This window comes from Coffea arabica, chromosome 4c (genome assembly GCF_036785885.1).
Source record: "Coffea arabica cultivar ET-39 chromosome 4c, Coffea Arabica ET-39 HiFi, whole genome shotgun sequence".
Taxonomy (NCBI): domain Eukaryota; kingdom Viridiplantae; phylum Streptophyta; class Magnoliopsida; order Gentianales; family Rubiaceae; genus Coffea; species Coffea arabica.
Window position 1 is genome coordinate 28,809,645 of NC_092316.1, and position 23,973 is coordinate 28,833,617.

The 23,973-nt window shown below is 36.0% G+C and overlaps 1 protein-coding gene across 4 annotated transcripts; it reads left to right on the forward strand.

Moving 5' to 3' along the window:
* The first annotated feature begins 8,860 nt into the window (after nt 1–8,860).
* LOC113723443 (transcription factor TCP5) lies at nt 8,861–18,909 on the forward strand. 4 transcript variants are annotated; one of them, XR_011813155.1, is made up of 4 exons: nt 8,861–9,107; nt 9,698–11,126; nt 17,836–17,891; nt 18,671–18,909. XR_011813155.1 is itself a non-coding variant. In XM_027246529.2 (2 exons), the coding sequence occupies exon 2, from the start codon at nt 9,722–9,724 to the stop codon at nt 10,874–10,876; it is 1,155 nt and encodes a 384-aa protein (XP_027102330.1). In that variant the 5' UTR covers nt 8,861–9,107; nt 9,698–9,721; the 3' UTR covers nt 10,877–11,379. The 4 variants fall into 4 exon arrangements, 1 of the variants encoding a protein (XP_027102330.1); XR_011813156.1 differs by lacking the exon at nt 17,836–17,891; XR_011813157.1 differs by lacking the exons at nt 8,861–9,107; nt 9,698–11,126 and adding an exon at nt 14,101–14,857.
* Nucleotides 18,910–23,973: the final 5,064 nt, after the last annotated feature.

The following is a 23,973-nucleotide window of genomic DNA, read 5'->3' on the forward strand; positions in this document are numbered from 1 at the left end:
ACGTCTGCTTTCTTGCTTCCTTCCTTTCTTAATCGCCAAAGGGTGTAGCACTGACAAAGCCAGCACGTAGCATGTAAGAGTGAAATAACTGTCTGAACAGATAGTGACTCTACAAACGAGAGAAGAATTTTGGATTCTTCTATACTTCTTCTTGATCAAATCTTTATGTTAGGATACCAAAAAGATCATTCCCTTGTGTGATTTTGGTTTTTGTTCTTCTTTTTACAATACTATCCAGTATCCACCTGATGATAAATTTTTGATCATTTTCCGTTATGTATTTGTTATTGACTAATAAGCCTGTCCGTCCCTCACATTTACTCCAATCTCTCTCTCTTGCTCTGAGTCCTATATGCTTCTCATATCCCACTGATTGTTCGAATCAGAGATGATTGAGATGATGATAGCCTGAAAATAATTTTGGTGATGGTGATGGTGATAGTATATAGCTAGCAGGACTCTTTGGGGCCACTTCAATTTTGTCAAATATGTTGTTCAGTGTCATTAATAGTTCCCACATTGAATAACCCTCCCCAATCAAGACAGTAACCTCATCCAATCCCCTTCCCCTCCCCTCCCTCCCCCTCCCTCCCCCTCCCTTTTACCCCAACAAAAATACCCCAACAAAAAAAAAACCCAAAAATGAAATAGTTCTTGTCTCAACCCTCTCCTTACATGCATTCTCACATTTATCACTTGCATCTTAGATAGATCAATATATACATTCACTGTTAAATAAGAGATGATGTAGTGGTGCCAATAGCAGCTAGAAGAGTTATAAACACAACAAATGTTTGACTTGTTAATTAAGCTTTAGCATAAGAAGTTAGACAACCAAGTGTTTAAAGAATAAGGGGTTGATATACCTAACAATTAGAACAAGGGAAATAGAATTACAGACTCTGTAACTCTCATAATTTTTAGAAGAGGACAGCAAAGTCAGATATTAGTGTTGATTTTTTTGGCATAAGTTTCTGTCCCACATTGGTGGGATAGGTCTCGGGGGGAGTGTTTGAGAGTTATAAATTAACACTCTCCCCTCCCAATTGGTAGACACCAAAAAGTTTGTATTCTTTCTTCTCACAAATTAATAAGAGTAGGTTGCTTAGGCGGTGCTCGGAGATTAGGCACTTTTGTCCGAACTCCGTTATCAAGTTTCGATGTGTTCTTTTCTTATCTCTTTTATTACGCATTTATTTGGTAGTTGTAATTTTTTGAGCAGAAAATTAACCAGTTTCCCGAACAAGTGGTATTAGAGCCGAAGGTTCATCCGTTGGCTTGTGTGTAATTTGTTATATTGAATACTACCATTTGAGTCTGAAATGGTGTTAGACGATTCATCGATAAACGAGTCCATGTAAAAAATTACATCTGGGGCATTGGTTTCCTCATCCACATGGTTGAGGATTCCAATATCAAGTTTGAAGCTAGCGGTGGAGATATTTGATGATACTGGCCATTTCGGCATGAGGCAAGGCGAGGTCTTAGATTCTTTTTTCCAACAGGGCATTGACATTTCCATTGAAAAAAAGAAACCAGATGACATAGAAGAGAAGGAGTGGAGTACCATAAATTGGTTGCATGAGGAACTATTCGATCGTGTATGTCCAGAGAGCAAAAGTATGCTTTCAAGAATGAGACTTTTGCGCAGAAATTGTGGAAGGCACTGGAGGAGAAGTTTCTGAAGATGAGTGGTCAAAATAAACCCTTTATGAAGAAAAGGTTGTTCCGATTTGATTACCGACTAGGTACTTCTATGAATGAACACATCACTATATTTAATTAGTTAGTAGTGGACCTATTAAATTTAGACGTGAAATTTGAAGATGAAAATTTGGTTTTGATATTGTTGTCATCCCTTCCTGATGAATTTGAACATTTGGAGATTACAGTATTTCATGGGAAGGAGAATGTGTCTTTAGATGTTGTATGTTCTGCTTTGTATAGTCACGAATTGAGAAAGCAGGATAAAATAAAAAACAAAGTAGCTATAGCAAATAAATCGTTAGTGGCAAGAGGTCGTCAGCAAAGCCAATCAAAGAGGAGAAGAGGAAGATCCAAATCGAAAAACAGAGTTGCAAAAGATGAGTGTGCTTTCTGTCATGAGAAAGGGCACTGGAAGAAAGACTGTCCAAAGTTGAAGAAGAAAGGGAAAGCTCCTCAAGACATAAATGTTGCAGAGTGCAAAAGTAATGCGGAATCATATTTCTCTTTGGCTGTATCACCTTCAACATCCCACCCAGATGAGTGTATTCTGGATTCAGGTTGTACCTACCATATGTCTCCCATGCGGGAGTGGTTCTTGGAATTTGAAAAACTTGATGGTGGAGTTGTTTATATAGGAAATGACAATCTATATAAAACAGTTGGGATAGGTTCAATCAAGCTGCGTAGTCATGATGGATCCACTAGAATCTTGAAGGATGTTCGGCACGTGCTGAATTTGAAGAAGAATCTCATTTCTTTGGGGGTCTTGGAGTCAAAAGGCTTGATTGTGATGATGCGAGATGGAATTCTTAAAGCAATTTCGGGAGCACTTGTGATGTTGAAAGGTGTAATGAAGAATAATCTGTATTACTACCAAGGTAGTACAGTTGTTGGGATAGCAGCAGCAACAACATCTTCCAGTAGCAAGAAGGATGCGGAGACAACAAAGTTGTGGCACATGCAGTTGGGACATGTTGGTGAAAAATCCTTGCAAAATCTTGCCAAGCAAAGATTGTTGAAAGGTATGAAAACTTGCAAATTAGAATTTTGGGAGCATTGTGTTATGGGAAAACAGAGAAGAGTGAAATTTGGCACTGGCATCCATAATATCAAGGGTATTTTGGATTATGCGTATTCAGATGTGTGAGGACCTGCCAAGACTCCATCCCTTGGAGGCAGGTACTATTTTGTCAATTTTGTTGATGATTTTTCCAGAAGAGTTTGGGTGTTTACTATGAAGAACAAGGATGATGTGCTAGGGGTTTTCCTTAAATGGAAAGCTCAGGTTGAAAACCAGACGGGAAGAAAGATCAAGATTCTTCGAACAGACAACAGTGGAGAATGTAAGAGTGATCCCTTCTAGGAGATATGCCAAGAGTGTGGCATAGTTCAGTACTTTACAGTTAGAAGAACACCGCAGCAGAATAGGGTGTCAGAGCGTATGAACAAGACATTAGTGGAAAAAGTTCGTTGCATGCTGTCTAATGCTGGGTTAGGCAGAAAGTTTTGGATTGAGGCTATGACATACGCTCAACATCTAGTCAATTGCTTGCCATCATCTGTAATAGGTGGCAAGACTTCATTAGAGGTATGGTTTGAAAAACCTGTAGCAGACTATGATTCTTTGCATATTTTTGGTTCTGCTACATATCATCATGTAAATGAATCAAAGTTGGATCCACGTGCAAAGAAGTCTCTCTTTATGGGCTTTAATACAGGAGTTAAGGGATACCGTTTGTGGTGTCTAGAAGCAAAGAAGACCATTATCAGCGGGGATATTACCTTTGATGAATCTGCCATGTTGAATAAGGTAGGATAAGATGGGATTAGTGGTACTCCACAATAGGTGGAGTGTATGCCGAATCAGGTGGAGTTTGAGCAGATAATGATGAGCTCAGCAAACAGTACCATCAGTGACTCTCCGATGGCAGAAGAGGAGTCAGATGAGGAAGAGTTTCAACCTGAGAACCTCAACAGCAGCAAGAGTCAATTGTTGTCAATAGGCCAAGATGAGAAATTAAAAAATCTGCTCGTTTTGCTGACATGGTGGCCTATGCACTTCAGGTGTTGATGTTCCATCCACTTTTCCTGAAGCAGTTCGAAGTACAAAAAATGGTAGATGGAAAGATACTATGGAAGAAGAGATGCAATCTCTTCAGAAGAACAAGACGTGGAAGTTGACATAACTACCGAAGGGCAAGAAGGCAATTGGAGGCAAATAGCTATTTGCAAAGAAAGAAGGATTTCCTGACAAGAATGATGCTCGCTACAAGGCAAGATTGGTGGTTAAAGGCTACACTCAGAAGGAGGGAGTTGATTATAATGAGGTATTTTCTCCAGTTGTTAAACATTCTTCTATTAGAATCCTGTTAGCTTTGGTAGCATAGTTGAATTCGGAACTAGCTTAACTTGATGTGAAGACCGTGTTCCTTCACAGTGACTTGAAGGAAGAAATCTATATGTCTCAACCAGATGGATTCAAAGTTGCTAGTAAAGAGAATTGGGTTTGTAAACTAAGCAAATCGTTGTACGAATTGAAGCAATCACCGAGGCAATGGTATAAACGATTTGACCAGTTCATGATGGGCCAGAAGTACACAAGAAGCATATGCAATCAATGTGTGTATTTGCACAAGCTATGAGATGAGTCCTACATCTACTTGCTCTTGTATGTTGATGATATGTTGATAGTGTGAAAGAGCCAAGTTGAAATTGATAAATTGAAGGCTCAGTTGAGTAAAGAGTTTGAGATGAAGGATTTGGGATAAGCCAAGAAGATTCTCGACATGGAGATAAGTAGGGATAGAATGAGAGGCAAGCTTTGTCTCACATAGAAGTAGTATTTAGAGAAGGTACTACAACGGTTTGGTATGAATGGAGATTCAAAGCCTGTAAGCACTCCACTTGCTCCTCATTTGAAACTTAGCAGCCTATTATCTCCAAAAACGGATGAAGAGCAAGCATACATGGCGAAAGTTCCGTATGCTAATGCAGTTGGTAGCTTGATATATGCAATGATGTGTACGAGACCCAACATTTCACAAGTAATTAGTGTAGGAAGCAGGTTTATGCATGATCCGGGCAAGTGTCATTGGCAAGCTGTGAAATGGATTTTACGATATATCCAAGATACTGTAGATGTTGGATTAGTATTTGAGCAGGATGAATGACTTGGTCAATGTGTAGTTGGATATTGTGATTCTGACTATGCAGGTGACTTGGATAAGCGACGTTCTACAACTGGCTACTTGTTCACGTTTGCCAAGGCACCAGTTAGTTAGAAATCTACTTTGTAGTCAACAGTGGCTTTATTTACAATAGAGGCAGAGTATATGGCAATTATCGAAATTGTGAAGGAGGCAATTTGGCTTCAAGGGTTGCTTGAAAACTTGGGAGTTGGTCAAAAACATATTAACGTGTTTTGTGACAGTCAGAGTGCTATTCACTTAGCGAAGAACCAGGTCTTGCACGCAAGAACGAAGCACATTGATGTTCGCTATTATTTCGTGCGGGAAATTCTCGAAGAAGAGGAGATTTTTTTTCAAAAGATTCGGACTATGGAGAATCCTGCAGATATGTTGACCAAGATGATTATAAGATCCAAGTTTGAACATTGTTTAGACTTGGTCAACATCCTGCACATTTGAGTTGGCGCTTGAGGGCGCAAATTTGAAAGTACCACAAGGACCGTTTGTTATTTTGTTTGAGTGAGAAGGTTTGTATTTGTGGTGGGACTAGAAATTATGCCAAGGTAGAGATTTGTTGACTTTTTTGGCATAAGTTTCTATCTCACATCAATGGGATAGGTCTTGGGGGGAGTGTTTGAGAGTTATAAATTAACATCCTCGCCTCCCAATTGGTAGACACCAAAAAGTTTGTATTCTTTCTTCTCCCAAATTAATAAGAGCAGGTTGCTTAGGCAGTGCTTGGAGATTAGGCACTTTTGGCCGAAATTCGTTGTCAATTTCGGGTGTGTTCTCTTCTTATCTCTTTTATTATGTATTTATTTGGTAGTTGTAATTTTTTTGAATGGGAAATTAATCGGTTTCCCCGACAATTAGAATACGAGTTTTACTGCTTCACTAGTTAGTAGAAGGTGTCTGATCTTCCATCAACAATTAACAATTAGGACAAGAGATAGAGAATTGCAGACTATATGACTTCCATATTTTTCAACAGAAAATCCTAGTAAAGGCAAAAAAGTAGGATAGAAGAGTATGAGATTTTCTTATTTACTAGTCAGTACAAGATGTGTGATCTTCCATCAGCAACTAACATAGCAAAATTATCCTACTATTTTGTCAACCCTTGAGAAAGCTCACAGTCTATCTGAATTATTCAAACTCTCAATCTCCATCTGAACAAGGGATATGTGTAAGGTTTTTTCCTTTTCCTTTTTGTTTTCTCAACTTTCTTTAGGCTAACCAGCAGCATAATTTGCTACTTCATCTCTATCTCAAATCCTGAAAAAATTGTGGATATATGTTTATGTATATCCGAAAAAGAACAAAAGAACATTGGAGAATTCAAGAAAATAAACGTAATATCTTCTCTACGGGATTACAAACCTCAAGAAAGTGATAAAAAAGAAGTCTAGTGGGAGTAACATGTTGTAATTCCAGTTTTTGCTGATCGAGAACTGGACTTTCTATCTGATTGGATTTGCGAACTTCGAACCAGGACCACTTCAATTGGCAGTTTAAAAGAAAAAAAAAGTAAAAAAAAAAAAAGAAATCTAACTGCTTGTACCTAATTGGTATTTGCAAAACATCACATAATCTCGTTGGGGTATTTAAATCTTAATCTTGGAAATCGATATCTACAAATTCTATAACCCAATATAGCCTTGTTGTACTAGCTATTGGGATTTTTGTTTATCCGAAGCTAGTTTCCTAGAAATGCAGAGATTCTATCCGACTAGGTTTCTGATTTTCTCTTAGATAGTTTAAATAGTGGGGAAAACATTTAAAATACATAGTAGTAACGATACTCAGAATCTTTCCACTAAGAAATGAGAACCCCGATTGGATAAATGACTTTTATGTTTTTCTTATTACTTGTGTGAGAGTGAAAAGAAGTTTAAGTAAATGTTGCATGAGAATCTCTCAGCACTGTAAGAAATTTACATATAAATGGAATAAGCAGAGACTACATTTGTATCTGCAGAAAACAGAAGTCATGTCTCGGATATGGGGTCCCTTTACTGCTGCTGTGTCTATTTACTGTGGTACCCCACTAAAATGGTGATAGTTTGAATCGAATCTTCTCGTGATGTCCAGCAGAGACGTATGTGAAGCCCAGAGGGTAGGGTTTCCAAGAACTAAAAAACAAGAAAAAGAAATTTCAACTTCTTTCCGGTGTATGTCAAATAATCCTTGGTTGTCATCTTATTCAATTAGCGAAAAGGGACTATCAAAATCTGCGTGGTAAGAGTGTCAAGGATTGTACATACTTAGGCCTTGTATATTCATGGATTAGCCTTTTGGAATAATGCAGTTGGACTTGTGAGGTACAATATATAGCGATTTAATTCCTATAAGATACTTTCTGCCGCCCACAATTGCTGTTAATTAGTGGTTAATCCTCAACTCTCTAGTTCTTTGGCAGTTAAGTCAAAGTAAGGGCCCTCCCTAGCCATCCCTCGCATGACGAAAATAAGATACAACAACAAAAAACTTATTTACCTACTTATGTTACCTTTTGGCTATCTGAACACTCATTTCATGTTTGTTTACTTGAATAGGACTATTCAAAAGAACCACGGATACTATACAGAAGATGATTTTGCATGGCACTGCTATTAAGCTACAATGGTTCTAAGTTCTGAGATATGATGTCTAAACGAAAGCAATTAAAGCTTCAAGCTCCTAAAGTTAGATTAAATATAGTTCTCATTTGTTCTGACTTAGACCAGCTGATCTTAAAGTGATTCATTGAATTTTTAGTAGAAACTTTATTACTCCCTCCTTTCCATAAAATTTGTTGTTTTTCGGAGAACATGCAATTTATGTAAAATGATATTAGTAAGAAAGAGAATTTTTACTTCCCTTTTATATCTTTAGTGATGGGACATCTTATATTTGACGTATTGTTAATTGTGGGAAATAAGTGGTAGGCCACATAAAAAGTAAAGACAAAATTTTATTGAAGAGAATGGGTTGACTTTTCTAAGATGATAATTAATTTGAAACAAGAAAATGTAACAAACATGACAAATTTGCGCGAGATGGAGGGAAACTATCTTTTGTAGCAAAATAGCAAACCCTTTAATTAAGAAAAGTTACTGGAATTTACTGTGATTATACACTTCCGATGATGGATTTCATGATGCTGTTGAGGGGGAAAAATGAATGCTTAAGCTAGTAACTAAGATAAGATGGCTAGAGCAACAAAAAGAAGGGAAAAAAAAATTGCTAACTGCTACATGCAATCTCAGTTCATACTGTACGTGGTCCTGTTTGTACTAAGTGTAAGCTTTTAAAGAACCTAAATAAACTGGTCCATCCTCTATGAGGTAGATGATACCAATAATCTTGTCCAGCTAATGAAGCTCTAACTCAAACTCCATCACAACCTTAGCAGCCTTTTGCTGGAATTTGTACCATTTATGAAGCTAAATTTTATCATTTCACATGGTAGGCTGAAATTGACATTCTATTTCGAAAAAGGCCTTAACATCAGAACTACTTGTAACAAATAAAAAGACTTTATCCGAAGGAAGGGCTCACATTTTTTCCTCTCTCTTCATGGAGCTAGCTAGGGCATGCACTCTTCAGTTCATGCCAAAAGATCAGGCTCATAAAGCAGCCAGTGGTGAGCAATAAAGCATCAAATCTCCTTCCTGAGGCATAGATAGGATGGTCCCATTTGAAGGACACAGTCTACCTTATGCTTAGATACCATTTAAACTACGACAATCAAGAAACCGAATGTGAACTTCACAGATGACTAGATCAAGTGTCCATCTTGTCACTGGTATTCCAATATGTACTCTTTTATTCTTCTAATATGGAATTTTAAGAAAACGAATTATGAACATATAAATTGATTATTCCCAAAAGACGTAACTACGTGTCACTACTGATAGATGCCACATGGTTGCAATTGTGCCATACCTTTTCCTTTACCTTTACTGTGCAACATGGCATGGTAAGATTCTGGCACTCTTCTTTCCCTAAATTATAACAAATCTGTGATTGAGCTCATTGCCCGCACATAAATTAGGTTTTTTTGTACCTCGAACTGCTTCTACAGCTTATATTGATGGGAAAGTGATTTCCGGAGTTTTCAGTGCCCCCTACAGCTTATTTTGATGCAACAGTAAACTCCGGAGTTTTCAAGGTCATCGGGGTCCTTCTTTACAACCAATCAAGAATCAAGTCGATCAGCTGCAACACCAGGTGTGAGTTCGTCTAATGATACCTCTTTTGTTGCAGATCTGAAAGAGCCATAGAAGCACTTTCATATTTTTTTCAGCATGATTTGTTCCCAAAAAATGGAAAGCTAAAAAGACGAAGATGATATTTTCATGTACCGTCTTCAAAATGGTTCAGGGTTTGCAGTATGCTTGAGAAATTTTTCAAAATTCTAACCCTAGCTAGAATTAGCTTAATTTTCATTGAACTTTGATATGCGAACTTAATCTATCACAAACAAAACCTTCAAGAAGAAGCTGAGCTGAAAAGATCTTTAATTGATATGTTAGCCTTTTTTGAATTACAGGTGTACTGACTTATTTTTCAGTATGTAAATGGCTAAAAACTTATGGTAAAATAAGTACCACTGTGCCAAAGATTATGGAGAACCAATTATCAGTTTTTTGAGCTAAGATATTCAGTTTCCTTATCTTGGAAAACTTTATTAAAAATATTGGATTACCCAGAGAAACCTAGAGAAATTTAATTTCCTGCTTATGAAACTCAGAATTACAAAACCATTTTATCTTCAATAGATGAAGCCATCCATTCTCAGTTTGATTGATTTGTTGCAGGAGAATTATGAAGGAACTTACTAGATGATCATGAATTCAAAGGACAAAGCTTTTCAAACAAAGCAAGAAGGAGATGTCAATGATAGCAAGTTCTCCAAAAGCGCATCTACTTCAAGACCATGGGCAGGCTTTAGAAATCCAAGAATAGTACGTGTTTCGCGTTCTTTTGGGGGAAAAGATAGGCATAGCAAAGTGTGCACCGTAAGGGGACTGAGAGATAGGAGGATTAGACTTTCAGTGCCCACTGCAATTCAGTTGTACGATCTTCAGGATAGACTTGGGCTCAGCCAACCTAGCAAGGTCGTAGATTGGTTGATTGATGCCACTAAAAGTGAGATTGACAAACTTCCACCACTGCAAATACAAGCAGGAAGCTTCAGTCAATTCCATCAGGCAATTGCACTTTCTCAGCACTCATCGGCAACTTCATCAAATCTGCCCCACTTCTTCTGTGCAAATCCATCGTATATGAAAGATGTAGGAGCTCCAAGTTTCCTCTCTAACAAGCAGGGGCTAAAGATTAATGACCATATTCATGGAAATAGTCAAACTATTTTGGATAGATCAAGATGTTGGAATCCAGATGTCGCAGTGAATCGCAAGGAAGCTGAAAAAGAAGCCGCTGCAGGAAAAGACAAGTGGATTGCATCAAATGAGCAGGAGGGTATGGAGGGTTATGCTGCTCAGCTCACAGCTCAAAACTTCTTCCCGGTAGCCAATCTATCTTCTTTTCCAAGCTTGTTACCCAATCCGTTGCCATACAATCCTTATTACCAGTGGGAGGCTTCAAACTTGTCTCTATCTCAATTAGGAGGCCACTCCAATATTCCAATGCAACCCGAAGACTCTCAAAGTCATAATGCCTTATCTCTGGGATCTTCAATGGCTCTCCCGTCTGGTTCTCAGCTGTGTTTCTGTCCTTCTGCAGCAACAATTCCTACGATTCTTCCTTCATTGCCTCCATATATGACTGCTTCTGTAGAGAGTGATCCCAGACAAAGCAATAACTTCCAATTCTTGAGCTCAAGTACACAGCAGGTTCAAGCAAATTCTCTGATGCCTACTCTTCATCTGATCAGTTCACCCTTGAAATCCCTTACGCTGAATAGTAATCCCAAGATTCTACATTTACAAGAGAACAGCAAAAACCATCCAAACAAAGGAGACAGTGGTTCTTGAATGAATTGGAGGGCATTTGAACTTATACCATCCAAATATTTAAACCAAAGTTCCATAGTTCAAAGTTTTATAAGCTGAATTATTACTTAAAACTGCATTAAGTTGTCTTGGTGGTCTAAATGGTGTACATTTTTGAAAGTTGATATCAGGCTTTACGACCAAGAGAATTTACATTATATTAGAGCTTTTTGTGGACAATGCCAAGATTTCAAGGAAAGACAGATAAGGCATCGATGGCATGGATTACATGGTAAGTATATAGTTTGACGAGTAACAATATGCACAGCACAACTTTATACATATATGTCTTGTAAGTTTATGCCATTTATCTGCAATAGAATCATTTTAGAGTTTTTTTTTTTAAGACATGGTGCTTGTGGTATTTTCATTCTGTTTTTATTGTTTTTCTTTTTATTGAATTTCTTTTTTATCTGTATTCTTTGGCTTTTGGGAAGGTGTCACAATGTTTTTTTCTTTTTATTGAATTTCTTTTACTTGCCTCACTTAAAGTGACAGCACTTGTCATGTTTTATCCGCAGCTTCTTTTACAATAAGATTATCAATTTCTTCTTGATTTTGTAATATATGCTATCACTTATTAGTTGTTACCTTTCTATAATTAAAAAGATTGTCTCAAAAATAGATGATAGTATAATAGGTGCTCCAAAACAAATGGTAGGTGAATGCCTTAATTTGCATTTGTGTCATTAATCAATTAAGTATTTACACTTTTTGTGGTCTTCCTCATTTTGAAAATTTTAGTCTTTCCCTCTACGGATTTCAAAATTAAGTTGATCAATCACTAATTCATGTTATTTTCTCTATTTATATCCTTCTCCCTACTTTCTTTACATAAACATCTTCATCAAACGATATAACTTCAAAAGTTGAAGCAATAGCTTCAGATCATCAATGATTGTGTAGAGCAATTAAATGGAAAATTTGGAAATTTAGGGTGAAAAGATAGTTATTACCTGTACAACTTAAACTTGGCTATGGCAATGTACAGATTGTTTCATATTCCAAGATAGGATATTGCCTCTTCATATGCAAGATAATTAAATAAACATCCACTATATTTTCCCTAAACCTAATTAATAGGCCAAAGTGAAACTGGAATTGAAGCTGCCCCCATGAAGGTAGTGCATATGTGCTTCTTAGTACTTCGCCTTGATTCAGAGTATTGGGGCCTTAAGAAAATCAGCTCGCAATCATACTTTCTGATAATTGAATTGAATATGGAAATTATCAATTAAAAGCACGATAGTGTGTAAAATAAATTTACCTTAGCGCAAATTGAGATACCAGGAATCAGAAATCGTCAATCTAATGTAAATTTGTTCCTTTCGCCTGCACTATTCGTTGATTATTAGTTATAATATTGTTGAATTATAATCCGTACACTCGCTACTATGGATTCTTATTAATTATATAAAAAAATTACCGTAGCAAGCCATATCCAGCAAAGATTCCAATTTTGATTTTTCTTAGTCACTCTAGGCTCGCAACTATTCAACTCGTAGAGATTAAGGTAGTTTTTGCAACCTACATAATGTTCCAAAACTGCTTCCAAGTTTTTTCAAAACAATGTTATTTCCAGCCTGCATATCTTCATTAACCATTAAAGTTTGTTAACGATAAAATTATTTGTCTTTTTCACTTTTTTTCCCATCAAGAACTCAAACACTATAGTTGTTTTCAATTTCTACGCATTCTAGTCTATTGCAAGTCTATTATCACATTCGTGAAATTTAATGTTTTATCATTCGTTATTTACTTATTTATTTTTGGATAAACTGACGAAATTCATTAATTGGAAACAATATCCGCATCAAGAGAAGATATAACAAAAAGATGGAGTATCTGTCCGAATACAAGTACCCAAGATTGCACAAGAAGTTTTAGTAAATTGTCTAATCCTGGATCCTTAGAAATTTAGATCCATTTTTGGATACCATTTTAATGTGGTTTCAAATCCTGTAGCTACTTGGATTATTTCCCGTTCCGTATACACATCTTCATGCTCGTTTTCTATCTGTTTGCTTATTTATCTCAAGTACATCCATAATGGTAACCTAACATTTGATCATACGCCCGCAGGTCCTCACTCATCTTTGTGAGAACCCTGAAAAATATATATATAAATATCATTTTGTATTTCATTTGCATTTATTTTAGTTACTTACCTTGAGATTAGAAATATTTCATATAGTGAATAAGTGGTTAATTAAATGCCTAATTGAATTCTTATCAAAATTTAGAATTTAAAAATATCTTGATATAATTAAGAATAACGGGGTAAGGGGAAATGGAGTACCTATAAGACATAATTAATATTGGATTGAGAAAGTTCATTAGATTAAATGAACATACAAGTTAACTTTGAAGTCAAGTATGTTTTACGGTTTGAAAACGATTAAGTTAATAAGTCGAGATAAAAGGGATAAATGAATATTATGAATGTTAAATTCATATATTAAGGCCAAACTTGATTTTAATAGTTAAATAATAAAGGGAGTATGATAAGTGATCACTTACAAATTATTAATTTGCTCAAAAAGTAGGCTATCCTGCTTAAATGTCCCGTTTCCTCAGGAAAATGAATTTTGTCTTTGAATAAATATGTAAAAACAATTTTAAAGTCGCAAACACGTTAAATGTGCAAAATATTGAGTATTTTCAAATTGGGCTACGTGAATATATTTTACCTCATGCACTAAACTACAAAAATTCATTTTGTTGCACGATCATATGAGAAATGAGGATTTGAAACACATTGCCAATTAGTTATTTCTTTTCCTGGCTTAAATTAGCTTCATTATTCTTGGAAAATGATTTCACTTGCATTTTAACTCTTTAATAAATTGTAGCACTAAGATTTAATTATTGTTAAATAAGTGCGTAGAGATAAACGTTAGGTGCAAATATAAGAAATGTGCCAAACCACTAAACTTCTTAATTTTGTTACCTTAAATTCATATTTCAATGGTAAACTATTTCATTGATCTAACAATTAATTTCTTTGAATTCTAGTATTGTAATTAATTGTTTTGAAATAAAGCGTAAAGATAATTTTTATGAAATAAATAATATAATTGTGCCTAGTATTGAATTATTCGGTTTTGCTATATTAAATTAATATTTCTTGAGTTAGATTAATTTTCGCCTTAAAATAAAATGTTAGATTTTTATTACAAGATCAAACTTGATTTTAATAAGAAACTAATGAAGTATGAATGTTGGGAACCTTAATACTAAGTTGTAATCTATAAAAATTCGATAAAATGGTTTAGGTATACCAAAGTATAATTAGGCCATTAAATCATACTTGAGGAAAATCTCGATAACCAAAGTCTTGCAAGATTAGCGATTTAATTAGGCGATCAAATCACACTTGGGGATAATTTTTGGAGCTAAGTTAGAACTAAGGATTTAAGGGGATAATAGGAGGAGAAGTGAATAGGCCAAAATGCCTTTAGAAATTCACCAAATCCTCACTTCACCATAACCTTACAAAGCCGAACCAAACACTCCTTACAAGCTCTTCCACCACCGCCCATTTCCACCAATCAAAAGCTTAAACCAACTCAACACTCAACAATTTCTGCAGCTCAACATCTTCAAAACCGCGGCACCCTTCATTCATCTTCATTCCATATCCCAGACCACAAACACATTCCTTCTCTGCCTAGTTACCATCGACAAAGCAGGACCAAAGGAAGAAGCCGCGGGCTGCACTTCCATTTCATCTCTGCCTGTCCGTAAGCTAGAGGAGGGAGTAGGGAGAGCTGGTGGAAGTTGGAGGAGTTACTGGACCTCACCATCCTTGTTCACTTCAGACCAACACCATCAGCTGCAACCATCTTCACCAACACCATTTCCAGCTGCAAACCCAACCAGGACCACTGCCGTGCGTGTGTAAGCCGAGAGGGAGCAGAAACTTTTCTTTCAGATTTCGTGCGTGAATTTAATTGCTGTGAGGTAAATTTTCTGGAATGAAAATAGTTTATCAGAGGTAGATTAAGCTAGCCGTGGTCTTGCATGTGTTAATCTGTGCCATCAGATGTTGAAATCAAAGCTGTGGAAAATTCTATTTCGGCTAGATGGTTCTGCCAAGGAGCTGAGCTGATAGTGCAGCTTTAATGTGTTTTTCTGAAGTGATTTGAGCCTGAAATGGTGATTAACTAATCGAATCTCGGATGATTATTATGATTAGGGTCATGCATGAATTTAATTAGCCTGGATTACTTTGGAAATAAAAATGAAATAGAACTTTTCACATGCAAACTCATCCGAGTGTAGTCTCACCTAGTTCTGGATTTATGAAGGTGTTTTGCTGTTGCCGAGCTGATTTTCTGGTCTGGATGTTAGCTAATTAACTCAGCAATTGTGCATGTGAGACTTTAAGGGCAATAAAAGGCTTTAACTGAAGAGATATCGGATGATGAACCAAGGAACATAAGAAATTCTGTTTTGATGTAGTAATGTTGCCGTGAGTTTGTTTGGAAGTAATGCATCTTGATTTGGTTTAATTTTGTTGTTTTGAGCCTATAATCATATTTAGCTAGCTAATGACAAGAAATTTTAGCTTTGCATGTAGTTAATTAGTTGAGCTAGAACTGAAAATAAAAATAAGATGCAACCGGATTTTTGTGCAGCTCAAACCGAGGCTAGCTGGAGATTTTCTTGGAAATTCGACGATTTGGGTTATGATTCGAACCTAAATTTTTAACTAGAAATGTTACTCAGTTAATTAAGTATCCGTATGCCGAATTTGAGTATTTAAATCCCTGAATAAGCCAAGGAAGAATTTTATACAAGACAAATGGTTGCTGGAAAATTTAGCTAACCAAATGATTGAGCTGAAAATATTGAAGTGTTTCCGGATTTCACTAGTTGATATAATTTCTGGATTTGGGTTAGATGAGTACAATTGTAGTTTGAATCTGGATTGGATTTGGAAACCTTTACTAGCTAGCTACGTGTGTACATGTCCTAATAGAGTACCAAAAATTCTATTTTAACCAAAGAAAATCCTGTTTTAGAACCATTGTTATTGCCAGAAATTTTGAGAAAGAGCCGTGAGATTTAAACCTGGAAATATTTGGGGGTTTGTAATCATAGTTTAATTTCAACTCCTGATCTGGAAATGTGCATTGTTTTGCTAAGAGATTTCATGAGGAAGCTGAGAGTTTTAAAGCATGTTTTAACCCAGAAAAACAAGATGAAAACAGGACGTCTCTTCATGCATGTTCATCCGTGGCTGATGGATAAAAGTTCTGAATTTTCTGGATGCTTTTAATTATGGAATGAATCTGATTTTTGAAATGGAAAATTTTAATAGCCAGCTAAGTGGTTGATTGCTGAATTTGAGTCCCTAACACCATGTTTAAACTAAGGAAAGCTTGGATTTTTGTAAACCTTTAGCTGCTGGAAATTTTGTTGATATCCGAGTGGTACCAACCAGAATTTCAGTTGTCTTTGGAAATTGTAATCAGTTTCGGGAATTTTATTTTATTTTCCTTGGATCATAATGGGTCAAAACTGCATGCGAGATGCAAATTTTAAGAGATACAAGTTGGGTAGCAATGTGATATTTAATATATGGGATGGTCTAACCAAAGATATGGGCATGCCAATGCTGGAAATTTTCCTTGTAGTTACCAAAGTTTGGGTACGAATTTCCAACTTAAATTGCGAAGTTATTCCTTGAAACTTAATGATTGGAAACACATGGAAAATGTTGATGTTAATGATTGTGGTTTGACCCTATTGCGTTCATGAAATTCTCAAAGAGTTAGATGTAAGAAGGTACTTGCTAAACGTATGTTTAAGCCTGGCCAGTGAAACAATTTCTACTCGTATTTCAATGCCTGAAAAGCTAATGGTTGAAATTTACTTTCATTAGTATATCATGTGTTGAAATTGTGGACAGTGGGCTCTATGAATTCCCACTTTTGAGTTGATGGTTGAGTTATTGGAAATTGGCTGATGGTGGGCTCTATGAACTCCCACCCTGAATGGATAACTGAATTGCTGAAATTCTTAGAAATCTGTGCTACTATTTTGTGAAACTGTGAGTTGATATAAGTGCTGATTACCAAGTGCTAAGTATTGACGAAGCCTTGGTAAATTTTCCTGCTTATGCTTAGATATAAATTTGTTGGAACACAGGGCTAAGAATTGATGAGCTCTAGTGTTATTACTGTTTAAATTCTAATTGTGCAATATTGAGAAAATGTGATTTTGGATTGGAATCGAAAATGTGAGAAGTGTACCGACCTTGTGACTCCAAGTAAACGCTTGACTAAGTAAATGAAAAATATTTTGCTTCAAGTTTTGAACGGTACAGATCTAGCATCGTACTACTAAACATAGTATCTACTATTTTTGCCTTAGAAACTTGGGCAACATGACTTTTACCCCTTAAGCTAGACTAGCCTTATTAATTTGGGAAAATGATTTCCCCAGACTCAAAACCTTAGTTTTGTTTCAAATTCCTTCCTTCTTTATAAATCGTCTAAGGCTAGTTGTAACTAAGGAAAAGTTTAAAAGGTGAGTCTTGATCACCTTAGCTATATGCATAGAAAACTCGCTCGGCAAGAAAGACCTTATTTCCTTTTAACAAGCAGCTTTAGCAACAATTGTATAAGAAACCTTATCCTGAAGCCTTAGCAATAAATTTTGCAAGCACCGCCATTCAAAGGAACTTTTTCTCAAGGTATACTCTTAGCCTCGATATTAAATAGCTTTCCGACTTATTTTAAGAAAATAATAGTAGTATTTTTCTTTAAGGAAAAGTATTTCAGGAGAACGATGAGAGATATGGTACTGATCTCACAAGCTTGATTCCAAGTAAATATTTTGAGAAAAGTAAGCTAGCAACATGCTAGAAAACTCTACATGTGCAAGCCAACAGTTCCAATAGAAAACTTATGGCTTAAATTCTGATATTCTAGGATTTTACGAGGACGCGGAACTCGATCCTCAATCCAATATCTGAACTTCACTCTTGGTGAGTGTCCCTGCTTGTTCTATGTTACGTGGTTAAGCACTTTATCAATTCGCTATGTGATGATTGCCAAAATGCAATAAATGATTTTGACCCATCGAAGTGAGCAGTGTGTACTTTATCGCACTAGCCGTTCGAGTGGTGACATGTGTGAAACATTTTCTAATGAATCTAAATGTAGTTGCGTCGCTGGGTGAATCCCTCGACATCTGAATCCAACTACCATAACATCTGAATCTGTGAATCAAAATGTAGTTAGTCGCTGGGTGAATCCCTCGACATCTGAATCTAACTACAAAAACATTAAACCTAAACGTAGTTAGTCGCTGGGTGAATCCCTCGACATCTGAATCTAACTACAAAACCCTTGAATCTAATTGTAGTGAGTCGTTGGGTGAATCCCTCGACATCTGAATCGATCTACAATAAAGTCGTTGGGTGAATCCCTCGACAAATTTTATTACGGGTATATCTCGAGTATACTGCGTCGGTAGATGAAGTTTGGGCCCAAAGCAGAGGTATGAATGGTGACGGGTTAGGATTAAAATAAGTGGATCTACATGGACTATAAGTAGTGAAAGTTGACGGAGGGTCAACTACGATGGTATCTAATCAAGCGTGGAAATTGGCTCCTGAGAGCCCTGTATCCTACCCTGTGTTGTTACTCGCTTTCCTACTTGTTTAATGCTGCAAATTTCTACCTGTTAAATGTTTATTTGGATGCATGTTTTGGGGCACCACTGAGCTTCGGCTCACCCCACGTTTATTTGTTTTCCTTACAGGTTTTGAGGCTTGAGAAGTTGGATGCTGTTTTTATTTGGTTACGCGTGTGTTTGGACAATGTGGTTTTTAAGAATTGTAAATTTCAGTTTGTAACGTGTAATCCTGCTTGCGTACTTTCGCCTTTGTGTTACCACCTGAAGCTGGAAAATGTGTGGCTCTCGTGGTGACCTATGGCTGGGGTATTTTTATGTTTCCGCTGTTTGGGTTTTTGTACGTTAGGATTGTACGACTTTGTTCTTGTAAAGCGCGTGAATGATAGTTTTAAGAGCCGTCGAAGGGCTGACTTATGTCACTGTTATCCCTGAAGTTACTGTGGAGTTATAAAGTTTTACTTGGAAAAATTGCTGAGGTAATAGATTAGACTTTTCTTCGGAGGAATTCAGGTTTGAAATGCGTGCTTGAGTCCTGGCGAGAGCTGGGCAGACGATCCGCCAACCCTTTGGTTCGCCTCAGGGGAAAGTGGGGTCGCCACAGGTGGTATCAGAGCTCCTATCGAGCTCAAACCGGGAAAAGGTTCTCGGACCATGGGGAATGGCCTATTAAGTGTTGAATTAATTACTATTGCTAAGGGAATTAGATATGTACGTTGGGTAGGAATCTCAAATATAGGTGATTCATGCTTGGGACTGGCCAGCTTGAGTTGTGAATCATCTCATTTTCGGATTCTTGTACCCGAGTATGAAATATTACCTTTAATGGAGTATTTGCAATTGAAAAGAATCCAGTATACTGTATTACGATATGACTAGAAACCATGATTAAGTTTGGAAAGGAAGAATTAAAGAGACCAAGGTTAGCTTTTGAAAGTTAAAAGTGAAAAGGCCTTATTGGTGGCCTTACTAGCCTTTATGATAGTAAATGAACTTTATACCATCCCTTACCCTAAAAATGTGGTTTTAGACCTAGAATCTGAGTGAAACGGCAGTTTAAGTAAGAGCTACGCAGTTGTGAGTGGCTTTAAAACTGGGGAAGAGATAAGTTTGATGAATTTATCATGTGGTTTGTATGCTACCATTTGCAAATAACTAGAGGTGAGTTCTAGATGACATTGTGGTCTTTAAGTTTTATTGGAGGATTATTGGGGCCAATGTTCAAAAGGATAACGATAACTAGTTGTTAGGTTATTAGAAAAGCCAAGGTAGGAAATGTTTGAGATCTTTTAGAATATTTTAGAGCCACTGATGTACTTAAGTAATGATCATATTATTTGATTTGATATTAGACGTAGTAGATCTACAATTTACTAAGAAAATTTGATTAGTGTTACCAAGGGGGTCTAGTGGGATTGTTCAGGACTAAACTAATGAAGGTTAAGTTGAATCTAAACTAAGAGTTGAGCTATTAGCTATGTGGTTATAAGAATTTGTGTATTGTTTCCTTTCATGCTTATGATGATTGAAGTTTGAGTTATGTATGAAAATATTGAATGTATTCGTGAATTATCTGGCTCTTGAAGTTGTATGAAGTTGGTGTGCAATGTGACTTATATTGCGAGTATGAAATTTGATGATTACGCGTATATTTTGCTATAATGTTGTAAAATACATTAGTCCTTGGGATTAGATAATTCTTAACTTGAGTAAAATTTGATAACCAAAGTAGTGTAAAGAAACTATGAGATTGATGAATTATAATAGGGAAGTGATGATAGGATCGGTGAAAATTTTTGATAGTATCGCTCCTGGCCGAACATGTTTAGTTACCTTTAGCCCTGTTTTCTTACAAATCATTGGCAAAATTTTGCTTAATATTTTAAACGTTGATTCTTGAAAATGAAATTTGAAGTTGAAAGGAAATAATTTTTAAACCTGGTTTTGCCAAAATGTTGTTAAAAAATATATATATATATATATATATATATATATATTTTAGACTTAAGAGTGGACAATGGCTCTTTTCACCGTGTAAAAATTTCCAAATTTTCTTAAATTCTATGAGCATCGGAAATTTTCCTAAGATAAATGAAATGTCAATTCCATTCTTGTTGTTCCTATTTGTTAAAGCTGTAATTTCAGGTCAAGATCCATTTATTTACAAATTTCATCGTGAAAGAATGCCTTTTGGGACACATGTAGAATTTTGGGTGGTATAGGACTGGGGCTTTTTGGATTTATGGAACTTAAAAATACAAACAAGTTTAGTTGGAAATAAAAGTGTCCTTTTAAACTTTATGGCCTTAAATTTGAAAATATTGATCCGATGTGAACTTGAAAAGAGACACGAGAAAAAGTTAAGGTTAACTCGTCTAAGGATATTAATGGTTTGAAACCGTTAGAAGAGTTGTACAGATAAAAGAAGGAAAGATTGATAGATAGTCTTGTACAATCCAATGGGATCCTAGCACTTGATCTAAGTTGAAACTGAACAAGGAGATGAGACCTACTGGTATTATGATGAATTGACCTGGTTGAGTAACTAGTGATGTTCTTCCTTGTGAACTTAATGATTATTTTACATATATCTTGTGATTGGCCCTATAGGCATGTTTTAAACTTTTACGAATATTTGAACTTCTCTTATAAATAAGAATGACTATTGGTCGTGAAATGGGAGAGTAAATAGTTAAGTTTTATGTGGCATAAAAGCTAATTCTCAGATTAGGTGTGAAGAGTAGAGGCTTCGGACCAAAGTTTAAGTATATACAAACCTGCATGTCTGCTTATTTTCTTAAAAGCATTTTATTCTCAAAAGTGATTTGTGGGGTTAAATGATTCTTCTTGATCAAACGTTCAAATAACAAATGTTAAACTTCTTATCAAAAGTCAAACGCATTTAGAAATTTTGACTATCAAGATCAGAACCAATTTCTTTTCTTCTTGTCTTCCATTCGAATAGCCATTTTATTTATACGTACATAGACCACAATTTTTCCAAATGTGTATTTGATATTCTGTTATTAGTTTGGGTACGAAAGATACGTGAAAAAAAAAAAAAAAAATTTGAGCCTATAATGATGTTATAATTGTTGCAAGGGCCAATGGTAGACAGACTTTGACAAAGATGCTATCAATGGGATTTTAGAAGGAACCCACCCATGTAGCTACCCCTATTGACCATATGACTGATATCTTAGAACGGTTGGTGGAATACCAAAGCTCTAGGCCAATCAACTAACCTAGGAACCAAAAGAGTTGCGAAAATGGAATAACTCTTGAAATTCGTCTATCTAGGTTTCATTGGAAATCTGACCTCAAAATAGTAAGATTGAATCGAAGGAGTACAATAAGGCCCTAGTGAGAATAAGAATTATGACTGTTGTTTTAAACAACTTTGAAGGTAAGTATTGAACAGTGCACTAAGACATGAAATTTTTCTTTGGGATAAGGCTTCCTTATTCTGTCGTGATAGTGATTAACGATGGCAATCTTGGTGACACTTAGGAACTCGCTGAGTTTAATAGAGAGTAGATGAGGTTTATCTTTTGGAGTAACCATTAGTAAAAGGATGAAAGAGCATTACGGCTCAAACTTCCAGTATGAATAGTTGCTTATTTTGATCCAACGATTTGTCTGGCAGGCTAGCTACTTGACTTAAGCCAACTAGTAAGATGACAACTTTAGAAGAAATACGTAAGGAAATGGACATCCTCCGAAATGAGGTAGAATTTCAAAGGAAATTGGCTGACTACTGGGAAGGACGATGGAAACAAGAATATGCCGAGAAAATTGAGCTACTACGCCAGAACGTAGAACCAGAGAAGAAACATAAGAAAAATCCCCGAAATGTCCAGGCCGCCACCTCCCATACAAAATGTGGGTATTGTAGAAAAACCGGCCATACTAAGGACGAATGCTGGAAAAAGGGAGGAAAGTGCTTGGGGTGCGGTAGTACCACGCACAAGATTTCGGATTGTGCTAGAGCACTTAAAAAGAGAAAGCACTCAGCAGCTAACTAAGTCCGCTGCAAAGCGACCAAGTACCAGATGGAGATAATTCTAGCTAATGGCCATGAAAGGAATCCTAGCAGTGAATGTTTCGCAAATCAAGAGAGTTTGACCTCACTCGAGAATAAAGGTTATAGTTACCCTAAACTAGAATAGCACTTTGGAAGTTGTAATCTTTCGCTATGAATTATATGTACGCTATGAATATCCTTTATTTCAATTACTCTGCTATTAGAAGTACTATAACAACTAAATGGTCAAATCAAGCGTCCAATTGAACCCCTCCGTTTTATTCCGTATAATGTGGTTGTCCTGATCTGGGAGGAAATAATTGAATCTTAGAAAAAGAAATGGTAGCTGGTCAGGCATGCAGAGCTGTTTTGGCAGATTTAGGTGAACTGGATGATTTTGGTTGTATCTCCAAAAATTTCTGGAAATTTTAGCTCGGCCTTAACCAAAAACAATTTATAAGGGAATGATAGAAAAATGTACCTTGAATTTGAGGAAGTCAAGCAAGAAAATAGTGAACTAAAGGGGAGTAACTTGACTATCTATTGTAGAAAAATTTGCTCGAACCATTCTAAGACATATGCATAGATTTTGAGTTTAACTTTGAATTCTAAAATCAAACTCGAATCAAAACTGACCAAAACTTCATCCAAAATATAGGAGAAAATCAAGGAAGTTCATATGAATACTAAGCTGAAATCTCTAGGAAATTCATCAACTAGTGAACTTTGATTTCTAAAAGATCCTTGGGATCTAGACTCCCACTTTCATAAGAAAATGTAAGTTGTAGCTACCACTTAATCACCTTAACTCGCTATACTTTGATAGAATATAGAATCTTAGGACTTAAAGGATTTAAGTTACCTAAACTTTGGAAAGTAGTCGTTATGACACTTAAAAATTTTGAAGGGAAAAACACACTAAGACCAAATTCCTTTGGTTAAGATTTTGCAGTAAACATGAATGATTAGACGAAGTGACGTGGAAATGGAAGATAAATTACGGAAAGAATACCAAGAACCTTTAAGATTAAAAATATGAAATTTCGAGGACGAAATTTTCTTAAGGGGGGAAGGATGTGAGAACCCTGAAAAATATATATATAAATATCATTTTGTATTTCATTTGCATTTATTTTAGTTACTTACCTTGAGATTAGAAATATTTCATATAGTGAATAAGTGGTTAATTAAATGCCTAATTGAATTCTTATCAAAATTTAGAATTTAAAAATATCTTGATATAATTAAGAATAACGGGGTAAGGGGAAATGGAGTACCTATAAGACATAATTAATATTGGATTGAGAAAGTTCATTAGATTAAATGAACATACAAGTTAACTTTGAAGTCAAGTATGTTTTACGGTTTGAAAACGATTAAGTTAATAAGTCGAGATAAAAGGGATAAA